Source organism: Pseudopipra pipra, chromosome 3 (assembly GCF_036250125.1).
Source record: "Pseudopipra pipra isolate bDixPip1 chromosome 3, bDixPip1.hap1, whole genome shotgun sequence".
NCBI classification, from domain to species: Eukaryota; Metazoa; Chordata; class Aves; order Passeriformes; family Pipridae; genus Pseudopipra; species Pseudopipra pipra.
Window position 1 is genome coordinate 7,853,340 of NC_087551.1, and position 11,535 is coordinate 7,864,874.

At 43.4% G+C, this 11,535-nt stretch overlaps 1 protein-coding gene across 1 annotated transcript; it reads left to right on the plus strand.

Moving 5' to 3' along the window:
- Positions 1–529: 529 nt before the first annotated feature.
- On the plus strand, positions 530–7,689 carry CNRIP1 (cannabinoid receptor interacting protein 1). The gene is made up of 3 exons (XM_064647604.1): positions 530–813; positions 1,509–1,653; positions 6,236–7,689. The coding sequence occupies exons 1-3, from the start codon at positions 635–637 to the stop codon at positions 6,398–6,400; spliced, it is 489 nt and encodes a 162-aa protein (XP_064503674.1). The 5' UTR covers positions 530–634; the 3' UTR covers positions 6,401–7,689.
- The last annotated feature ends 3,846 nt before the right edge of the window (positions 7,690–11,535 follow it).

The window sequence follows — 11,535 nt, forward strand, 5'->3', positions numbered from 1 at the left end:
CCCTCTCTCTCGGGCAGCTCCGGCTCCTGCGTATCGCTGCGCAGATGCTTCAGCAGGGCTCTGTCAGCCCAGAGGGCTCGATCAGCCCTCGGAACGCGTTTCCCTGAGTGACTTCGAGGGGGGGGGTTCATCCGGATGAAGGGATCTGCGGGATGATTTGGGCGCTCCCTTCGGCCGGAGGAGCGCTCGGGGCTCTCCCCTCCCGCGCCGCTGTCCGCGCCCGTGGTGCTGAACGGGCCCCTCGCGTTTCCTCCGCGACCAACCGCGGGATTAAGGCTGCAGTAATCGGGGCCGGATTAACTCCCTGGAAACCGCCTGCAATCCGAGCAGCTGCAAATGTCCCCCAAACCGGGATATGGGGCGGGGCGGGGCGGGGTGGGGTGGGAGGGTGGTGAGGGCATCCACCGCCCAGATGCTGCGCCGCGATTAGTGGGAGAGGAGAAAAAAAAAAAAAAAATAAATCTAGTATCTCATCCGCTGCTTTTGGGAAGGGCTGGGCTGGCTGGGATCCGGCAGCCCCTCCTCTTCCTCCTCCCTCCTCCTCTTCCTCTCCTTCGCTCCCGTCCAAGCCGCCTTTTCCGCGGAGGGGGCGAGACGCGCGCAGAGCCCGCAGCCCCCCCTCCGGCCGCAAGCGATGGGCGACATCCCCGGCCTCGTGAAAATCAGCGTCTCCCTCAAAATCCAGCCCAACGACGGGGCCGTGTACTTCAAGGTGGACGGGCAGCGCTTCGGCCAGAACCGCACCATCAAGCTGCTGACCGGGGCCAAGTACAAGATCGAGGTGTCCCTCCGGCCCGGCACCGTCCAGGCCACGTAAGTGCGGCCGCCCTGCCCGGGGCGGCTCCCCCGACCCTGCCCTGCCCTCCCCTCCCTCTCCTCCCCTTTATTTTTAGAGGTTTAATGTTTTTTCCTGGCAGGCTGACAGCGCGGGATTGCCGTGATTTCTGCCTCCCCGCCCTTTTTGCCTTGGTGGCCCCGTTTCTGTGTTCCCGGCCAGCTGTTCCCGGTGTTTGCCTGGCTGGCTCGGGAGGGAGGGAGGGAGGCTGCGTTTGGGAGTCGCTTCCTTCCCTCTCTCTCCCCACCTTCTCCCGGAGATTTTTTCGAGTCCAGCTCCTTTTCTCCCTCCTTCCCCGCGGTTTTTCCCGGAGGAAGAAGCCCCTGCAGCATGCCCAAGCCTCGCTGCAGCTTGGCAAAGCAGGGTCTGGGACCAGATGGGGAACCAGCTCTGGGTGGAGGGGCAGCCCTGCGGAAGAGATTCGACTGACCTCTCCCCAGCTACTGGAAATCAGATCCCTCCTGCCTTTCCTTGCTACTCCTTCCCTTTGTGCCTACAGAGCCCAGACATTTTTCAGGAGCCCCAGTGAGTCAGCAGCACATACAGGTCTGCTAAAAATCCCTGAAGCATCCCCCAGCACAGAGGCTGCCAGGCTGCAAGCCCACGTGCTGGCTCCAAGCTGCCAGGGAAGGGGACATACGGGGATGAAAGGCTGGATCCTGTCTCTTTGCAGGACGATGGGCATCGGGGGTGTCAATGTCCCCCTGGAGGAGACATCGCGGGATGCACAAGTGGCCTCTTACACAGGAATCTACGACACAGAAGGGGTGCCCCACACCAAGAGCGGGGAGAGACAGCCCATCCAGGTCAACATGGAGGTATGTATACCTCCCAGCCTGGCATGGGAGGGCAATGGAGGGCAGCAGGGGGTTGACTCCCAAAGAGGGTGTGGAGGTGAAATATTCCAGGGCAAAGTCTGATCGCTGCTGCAGCCTCCTCTTGCTTTGTGTCAATCAGGCTGCTGACCAGAATGTAGTCTTGCTTCCTTCTCTCCCCAGAGAGCAGGAAGGGCCAGGGAGGAGCAGGGGATTTTCGAGAGACCTGCAAAGCCCTTTGTGGTCCTGCGGCAGAAAGAATTGTGAGCTGAACCTCTCACCTCTTCTGAAGGACTTAACCAACTCCCACCAAGTTCCCTGGCTAGAAATCCAATCCCTTGGCATACAGGGACCCCTCTTCCTGCCAGCACTACCATTTTATTATGATGCAGAGCATACCCCAAGCACAAGGGGTGACTATTCTCCCCTTCCACCTGTCATCTGCAGGATGCCTTAGGACCTGCCAGAGACTGAAAACATGTGTGAGAACAAGGTCCCACAAGGGAGAAGACAAAGGCCATCTTCTCCCTTTTCCCATGTGCTTCCATTATCTGCATCCACAAACCTAAGTTCTTATTCAAGTGGCTCCTCACCCCAATCTTAAAGAGAGGATCCATGGCCCCAAAGTGAGATGACAAAGGCTCCAGCCCATAAGGCAGCAGAGCTGACAGAGGACAGGAAGAGCAGCAGGCAGATTTCCACACTACTCTTTGTGTGGTATGCTCGGCATGCAGAGGGAGATTTGTTTTGATTTGGTGGTTTGTTTTTTTTTCCCCTCTCCTGATTACAGTTTTGAGGGATTTCTGCTGTTTATTCCATGTCTTCTGTACCAAAAAGGGTAATCAGGGCAGTAAACCATCTTCACCTGAAGCTCTCTTAAGGGTCTGTTCCCACTTATACAAGTTTAGGACCTTTCCAAGCCCACCAGATTTCAGCATTTTCTCACATCTGCTGGCTGCACACAAGATTTCGTCTTGATCTTCACTGGTTTTTTTTCTGGAACCATCGCTTAGCATAGAAATCCCCTTCTGAATAAGAACTGTACCATCTCTGTTTGGTGTTTCTAATAATTACAGTGTGCCTAACTAAATTTTGGAGACCCACATCACATTAACAGTTACTACTTCATAGTCTTAGGTTGAAAGACTACCCTGAAGTATCTGTACACGTTAATCACTTTTCTACACAGCCACTTCTTTTTAACACCCAAGAAAACCAAACACGTGGTATTACTTCACAACAAGTTTAACAGGGCTGCTGGATGTCATTGTTGAGCACTGTAGTTATATTTCATAGTGTCCTTATATCAGGAAGTGGAAGGGCAACATTCCCAAAAAACCATCTGCTTTGACTAAGGCATCCCTATTTTGATAGTCACCTTTATCCTTAATGCAGCACTGATGTGAACTCTGAAAATCTGGAAGTTTAACTTTTCTTATGGAGAAAACTGAGTCCAATCACAACTGAAACGTAAGGAGGGTCTGATTTTCAGATACAAGCTCTCAGATGGTTTGTTGAAGCATCACAATGAGTAGCCACAATATTTGCCCAAAGAGTTGTTTTTACAGATCAAATCCCGGGATATTGACCATGAAGCTAATAGGATTTTCAAGCATTAAGCAGGTTCTCAATCCCTTGTAGGATCTGATCTCGATAGATAGGTTCCTCAGTACAGACTTAGATGTCCACAATTGATACTTCTAAGTATTAAATAAAGGCAACTCAACAGGGATTTACATGTTTAACTCATCATTTAGCTGCTTAGCCAAGCAGAGCCGTAACAGATTTAGGGAACCAACCTCAGATACCCCACTCTGAAAACTGCTTCGAATGCTTACTTCCTGAATCTTCAAAACTGGGCTTATTGCAAACAGCTTTAAATATTCCTGTTTCCTTCAACTATGAGGAACTTCTGCCTCTACTTCCTTTTCTAGAGCAGACAGGATCCTGATGCATCATAGGGAAGTAAGGACATTATTTAAGGCATAAAAACTGAATTCACATTAGAAATAGATTATGAAGGCAGTCCTGCAGTCAAAAAATGGTCTGATATTGGCAATCTAGTGCCTGAATGATTGAAGGTCCATAAAGATCCATAAGAATATATTTCCTTTCCACTTTAAAACTTTAAACAAATAATTCTTTCTGTTCCTGCTTTAACTGGCTAGTAGATATCTGATCTGTGACAGCCAGAGTTTATACATTTAAAACAACAATCCTGATTCGGAATTGTTTCTGTTACCTGAGTGCTCAAGTATGCACATTATCCAGCAACTGCTAAACTCTCTGGCAGATGGTGCAAACTAAGTCAGAAACCTCTCTGGGCCTCATTTTAGTCTTAATCAGACTGAGATTGAATAAAGAAACCAGACCTCTATCCCCCTATTTAGCCATCAAATCATCCCAGCAGGCAAATGCCAAGGGAGTGATTAAATAACTATTCAAACTTATAGCACTGGCTGACAGAGAAGAGCAGACAGGGAGCTACACTTCTAGGTCTGACCTGTGAAGAGTGGGGCCATCCCTCCTCCCTGGGGAAGGATATACAGGCCCAGTGGAGTAGCCAGGATTCAGCTGCAGGACCACAGGAATTCAGGGGAGCTCTGGTGACGAAGTACTGGGCTGGTGGGAGGCACACGGTAGTAGAAAAGCTCTGGAATTAATTCTTTCCTTCTCCTGGAAATCCACAGCAGTCAAACTACTCAGGGTAGCTCAACAAATTGGGTCATTGAAGGAAGATGGAATTTGTTTTCTTCCTCTGTATTGTTGAAATTCACATCCTCCATACATTAATGAAATTAATGCTGCTCTTGTGTTGTATCACCTCCTACAAATGTTATTAGAAATGCCTTTTTTTTCCTCAGTTTCCACACTGAGTGTGTGCATAGTAATAGCCAATGTGCTTAACCTTTACTATCTTGCATTATGAGTGAATCGGGACTATCAAAGATGATTAATGAAAAAAAGTCCTTACTTAGAATTTTAGTTGATAGGAGAGATAAAATAGCATGTACATCTGATTCTCTTTTTGTCAGAGGAAGTGGCAGAAATATTTCAGTTACTCTTTAAGGTAATTTTTGGAACTAGTGCCAAATAAAACCTTTCACTTACAGCACACAGCATTTCCTGCTGTTGTCAAGGCTAAATTTGTCTTACCACAGTGGGCTGAGGGAAGGTTTAAAATGATGTCCATTAAACAGCAGCAGTAGCTTACAAACTATATCTTGAATTAGAAAAAGAAAACAAACCAAATTTGTCTTTTTGAGAGAACTGGATACAGCAGGTTTTTCTTGGAACTCAGGAAGAGTCCCTGTGTGAAAGGGCTTTCATATTGACTTTGCAAGTATGATTGTAGCAGGCAGATGATAAAAGGTCAGCTCTCAGGCACATGATGGGAATGGAAAACAGTCAAGTGAAGAAGCTGTCACTAAAGTGAGTGATGGAAATATTTAAAGGGGAAAAATGTAAAGAACAGTGCTGTTCAGTAGCTGTGAATTCACCATCTACTATAATCTAACAACAGAACACTATCAACAAGCCATACCACTGGGACCAACAGCAATACACACACACAGGCTTCACACCCCCACTTCAGATTCTCTGCAATGTCTCAAGGCATAGGAACTCACATTTTCCATCACCATTAAAACTGAAATCATAATCTGTCCTTCAAGGCCTCGCTGAGGTTTTTGTGATGTTGTACAGGTGTCTAGCAGTGGTTTAAAGAAAAAAGCACCCTTTATTTTACAGAACTTGCTATAGGCATAGTCTCATTCACTTCGAGGCTGCAAGAACAGTCAGACAACTTGCAGTCATCTCACTACTTCTTCACTGTATTAGACACTTATGTGCTAAGCACACTGGTTATCTTCCTACCTTCTCTTACTCAGCTGCACTATTACAGTCCAACCAGCAGTTACAGAAATGCACAAAGAGCTTCTCTTACCTAAGTGTCACGTAAAACTGTCCAGCTGTCACGTAAAACTCCTTCCCTGGAATAGACTCCCAGGGAAGGAGTAAGTGGTGCAATAGCAGCACATTTCAGTCAAGGCACTGCAAACACAAGGCTCCAAAGTACAAAGGTATCAAAGGTTTCAGATGGAGCAAAAGAAGGAATCTTCCCAGTCCTAACTGCAGCCTCTAGGTATGGTATAAAGGTAAAGTGGTGGTCTGTGTCACTGCAGATCACTGGCATATGATCTACAGTATATACAAGCCACTTTGAGGTCATTGGGCCAGTTACTGCTGTGTCATTTTAAGAAAGGTTATAGCTTTGATTCCTGCTGTTAGCAACATTTATCTATATGAGAACTGGAATATTTTTACTCCCTTGCCTTGCCCAGATGTAAGTGCAAGAGGACAGTACATGCAGAATCTGATCCTTCATGTTTTATGTATGCCTAAGCATAAAAGACTCTCTGATTTCTTAAGCAGGCTGTACAGATCTTTGATTTATTGATTGGAGGAACAATAACCCCCACATCAGCTGTTTTATGTTCTGTTTCACAAGTGTTGTTTCTCATCAAGAGAGACAAACCAAGAAAAGAATCAGCTCACTAACACTGATATTCCCTCTTCCTCGCAGTTCAACGACATTGGCGTTTTTGAAACAGTCTGGCAAGTCAAATTCTACAACTACCACAAACGGGATCATTGCCAGTGGGGGAACAGCTTTGGCAGCATTGAGTATGAATGCAAACCAAACGAAACACGCAGTCTCATGTGGATCAACAAAGAGACCTTCCACTGAAGAGATGGGAAACCAAAACTGCTGGACAATCTCCCTAAAGAAAAATCTACCTTTTTAAACCAGCAAGAAGCCTTAACAAAGGCATACTGAAAGGTTGCTTTGTCCATAAGGTTCCAACAACTACATTGTATATACAGGTGGTGCCACTAAAATATTTTGCCTATTACTGTGTTTTAAGTTTACCATGGCATCTGCAACATTCTTTATCTGTCACCCTGAGAATACTGAAAAGTTTATGGTAAAGAATATCTGATATCTGGGTAGAAAGTCATACCACCATAATACTGTTGTAAGTATTTGGATTATTCCCCATAGATGTAACAACTTTTGTGAAGTGTTTTGCTTTATTGCTTAGGATTTGGATCAACATCACATTGGTGATTTCTGTATTTACATTTGTGTTTGCTCCTAAATCGGTGTGTTCCTTCAAGCATTTTGTTGTACATGTCATCCCAGTGGACAGCAAAAAATTCAAAATATGGATGTTTGTAGGTTTAGCTAAATGGCAGCTAATGCACTGTTGGTATTGTGCTTTCACACCAAGGAATTTGGAAACTCATTCTCCCTTTTGTTAAGTGCTGTAAGATATTCTGTGAAGTTTGCTAATTTACCACATCTCTCAAAATAGATTCTTTGTTGTTAAGTTTCCCAGTCTCTGAAATAGCTTTAGGAAATGGTATAAAGATGTGATGAAGGAAAAGCAATAAATCAATTGTGGTATCAAAGACATCTAACAACATGGCTAAGATCTATCTTAAGATCATGTAATATTCTTGAGAGATACAGCAGCCATACCTAGTTTAGTTCTTTAAGTTCTGATGGTAAAGTCAGTTTTTGTTTTAATGACACGTTGCTCAAATCAGTAAAATCCTACAAATCAACATTTTCAAGCCTGACCACTGTATTACACCAAAACTGACAGGATTTCTGACCAACAAACACTCAGCAGTGTGAAGGGTGCAGATCCCAGTGCACAATTTACACATGCACTGCACTCTTTCAAATAAAGATAAGCATGTAAGCATTTGCATGGTTATAACTAAAGGTGCTACATAAACACTAGATCAGTGTTTAACACAAACAGGCAACACAAAACAAATGTATGTTTTCTTTCAGTAAAGAAAGTAAAGCAAGAAAACAACTACACTTGTCCCTCCCCCAGCTTGGGTTGAAGTAAGCTGTCCACCAGTTCTTGCATATCCGTTTTCCCCTTTGTGAATAATTTGTAAATTGTGTATGTAAATGGTAACCATGACTTTTGATCTTTGTAATAAAGGACTTAAACAATTTCTTCTCTACTATGGCCACCTAAATGAGATTAAAATACTGTATTAAAAAAGTCTATAGCTTTAGAGAGTCAAACAGCAGAGATTGTGTAGCCAGTGCTTTCTAAGAATCCAGTTCAAAGTACCTCCTGTTGTTCACCCAAAGCTCCTATTTCTAATTAATGCAATAACACTCAGTAGAGCTTATTAACACGCAGCTTGTTGTAATAACATAGTGTGGAAAGTAGAGATTTAGGGCAAAAGTAAAAAAGCAAAGAAATATTTTATTCCATTGAATCAAAAAGCTTGACTGGCTGCAGGTTTCTACAGACAAAGGAGCCTGCCAGTAGGGCTGATGGAATACCCCACTGGAATGGTGAGCTATCCAGCTGCATCTCCACTCCAAGGCAACAGTACACAGGAAAATTTTATTGAAATTAAATTCTAGAAATAATCTTCTGCATTAACTTCTTTCCTAGACTCTTCCTAGGAAGAGTTCTTCAAAATGAAAAAACTGAACAAATTGAAATGAAATTTGCATTTCAGAGAGAAGTGCTACTGCCAGCACTTTAGCAGAAGTTTCCAGATAAAGTGCTTTAATGACTCCAGACTTCCAGTTGTCAATCAGTTCTATCTCTGCACTGCTAGAAAAGTGATTTTACTCTGCAACAATTGGCATATTTTGGTTTATTTTGTTTGTACATATGAATGGAAAGCACATTGACAAGAAATACATATCATACATAGTTAGCAGAGAAACTTCTGTCCTAGTAAAATTAAAACATTTAAGATGGACCTTTGAGCTCAGCTTCCATGAAATCCTTGGCCTGTTCTAGCTCTCCAGTATTTAAGAAATGCTACAATAAATAAATCCAGCCTATCCTGGCACAGTTGGACTGTTATTCTCAGCTAGCTGGAAGCACGCTCTTCCCAAGGCAAATACTCATTCCCATATTAATGACAAATAGGGAATGACTTTTCTCACATCCAGCAAGTCCTGTAGCAATTCAGTTCAGAGGGTGGTCAAGAAAGAGTCTGCAGATGGTGAGTTGTTTTTGAAAGGAAGGAGAGAACAGCAAGAGAAACTGTGTCTTGCAGGGTCCATGTCCTGAGGCTGAATATCACTGCCCAGGATTGCAGCACCCCTATTACAGACAATGGCAGTGATAGAATGGATGAGGACTGGTTAATGGCAGATTCAGGGAAGGTGTAAATGGAATTTATCAGGCATTATATCACTCTCCCCTAGATGAGGTTTAAGCATACAGAAATGTGATTTTCATTACTCTTAAACAGAAGATTGTTCACATCCACACCACCAGTGCTGATATTCCACACATGTAAAGCAAAATAATCCCATCAATTTCCCCTTGCTCATCAAGGCCTTTGCTAACAAAGCAAACATTTGCTCCTAGTAAAGGAGACCCAAGACTTTAGGAGTTCCCTGGAAAGTAATGTTTTGGATTTCTTTCATCCAGGACAACTCTGTTAAATATTCATAAAGCTTGAGTCACTAAAAAACTGTTGCTGTGACAGTTTGATGCATTATTCAATCATCAGCATTTAATATCCAGACGAGTTTGTTCTTTACACAGCTTTTTCTAATTAATACTTCCATTTTTGTATAGAACTCCAAAAATTCAGGACACAATACACTAAGCTTAAATATATATGTCAGAAAGTGCTGACAATCCAGCTGAAACCACTGAACACTCATAGCTGGAGGTTTCATACCTGAGAGACTTCACGATTTTTTCTCATGAAGTGTCCAGCTGTCAGTTTCATAAGAAAAAATTGAAACAAATATTCCAAATCTTTGTGTCACTTTTTCATCTATATTTAGAGGTAGCAAGTTAGCACTTTCAGACTGCTGACTAACAGAATTTGAGAGCAAGTTATTAGTCATGGTTGTTACTGCTGTGATCCTGCATAGGGCTTGTATGAGATCATTAGAGTTTGCACAAGGTTTAGAGCAGCTACTACAGGCTTTGGTATTTCCTACCATCTGACTGTTTATGAGAAAGAGATATTACTGCTTGAGTCTCCATGCCCTACTAACACATGGTAGGGAGGTTTCACTGGCTTCAGCTGAGGCTCTGTCCATCGGCTTGCAGGTGCAGTGACCGTCACTGATTCCAGACTAGCAGAGTTCCAGAAAACCTCATTTATAACATTCTTTGTATGTAAGATGTGAGCAGAACTTCTGTACAGTGAAGAGGTAAGTTTTGTAATACAAGGCTTTTGCATACCAGCAGAAGTTCTTTCTCACTTGGTTAAGAGCATCTCCCTAACTTGCTTTGTAAAATTTTGATGCATGGGCTATGCATTCTATTCTTTTAAAGTCTTCATGCAAAGCTTTGATGAAATAAGGATGTGGCACGTTGTAAATGCTGACCTCTTTCTGAGATGTGAAACAAGAGCTGTGACTTTCAAAATTCAAAGCATTGAACATTGCCTTAATATCTATGTCAACCCTGAAGCACAAAGAAGCAGTATAATGAGTTTACAACATTCATGTTTTCCCTTAGGTCCTCAAAGCAATGATTGGAAAGTCCCCTTAGTGGAACTACTCCAGACTTTTGGCTAGGAGAGGCAGGCACTCCTGCCTACAGGCCTTCCCTGCTGCATGCTTGGCAGCTTTCACCAGCATTCCTTGGACTGCTTCCTTTCCTCCTCTTCCTGACACCAGCATTTAAGACTTCAAATCCCTGTGAGCCTTGGCTTTCAGCCTTAGGAACACAAGGCTGCATCAACCTAGGAAGAACCAAACCAGTCCTCTCTGCCTTGTTTCTCTGTCTCTGCCATAGGGTTTTGTGAGTTCTCCCACTGCAGTCATTGGAGTTTATAATCTATTGACCTGCAGTGAGTTGCACAGTTCAGGTATGAGTACAAAGATACAAACAGATCTTCATTGGAGACAAGGCTCAAAAGCAATGACAACTTTTTCTTCAATTTTGATGCCAAAAATATTAAATTTAACAAAATAACTCATAGCAGCACATCTGCATTGACCAAGTGTATGGCTTTGATATTCTGTTTTCGCTCATTCAGACAAACTGGAGTCTCACTGCTGCCATCCATATACACATGCTTCATATGCTATCTGTAACACCTTTGTTTTCCTCTACCAGAGAACAGACACTCCTAATCCCTTTATCCCAAGTACCAAGGAACAGTCTGGTATTCAATCCAGTAACTTCTGCAGCCTTTGAACAATCCTTAGAGAAGCAACAATAAATTCTCAGTTGATAATGATGAAGACAAGAACCATTTGACTGTGCTGGAGGTAACCTGGACCTTCTGCTCATTCTCAGCATGGTAAAGACAAGGTCAGGAGCCTCCTGCTGTTACAGGAGTGACTGTGACAACACCGTCAGTAATATCTGAATTAAGCTACAGCGTATGTGCTACAGGGACCAAATGTTCTCAGAAGCTTGAACTGAATCTTTATGAGTTTAATGTGAACCACAGAAGGTCTGCAGAGAAGTGGCAGCAATGTGCAATATCACAACATACAGTCTTTTCTGACTGTGATGGATGGCACACTCTAAGTTTCTATGCCAACAGATTCACCTAAGGTACTTCCACACTTCAGACTTATTGTGGAGAACAAGCTGTGGCAAATTCTATGTATAGAATATATAGTCTAAAGTTGGTGCTTTTTTTTTTGTTTGTTTACTGGCTTGGGTTGGTTTTTTTTTTTTAAATTAACTATATAATTTTTAGTTCTGGCTTCTGAGACATCTACAGGCAAGCTGAGCAAATGCAAGAAGTACCAGGGTATGAAAATACAACTGAAGTCACACCTATTCTGTATGGAAAATATGTGACTGAACTCCACAGCTTTAAAAGCATTAAAACAAAAACAAA

Coding starts and splice junctions, on each gene's coding strand:
- CNRIP1 (XM_064647604.1), top strand. CDS start 635: ATGGGCGACATCCCCGGCCTCGTGAAAATCAGCGTCTCCCTCAAAATC. Junction 814..1,508: donor CCCGGCACCGTCCAGGCCAC/GTAAGTGCGGCC, acceptor GTCTCTTTGCAG/GACGATGGGCATCGGGGGTG. Junction 1,654..6,235: donor CCATCCAGGTCAACATGGAG/GTATGTATACCT, acceptor TCTTCCTCGCAG/TTCAACGACATTGGCGTTTT.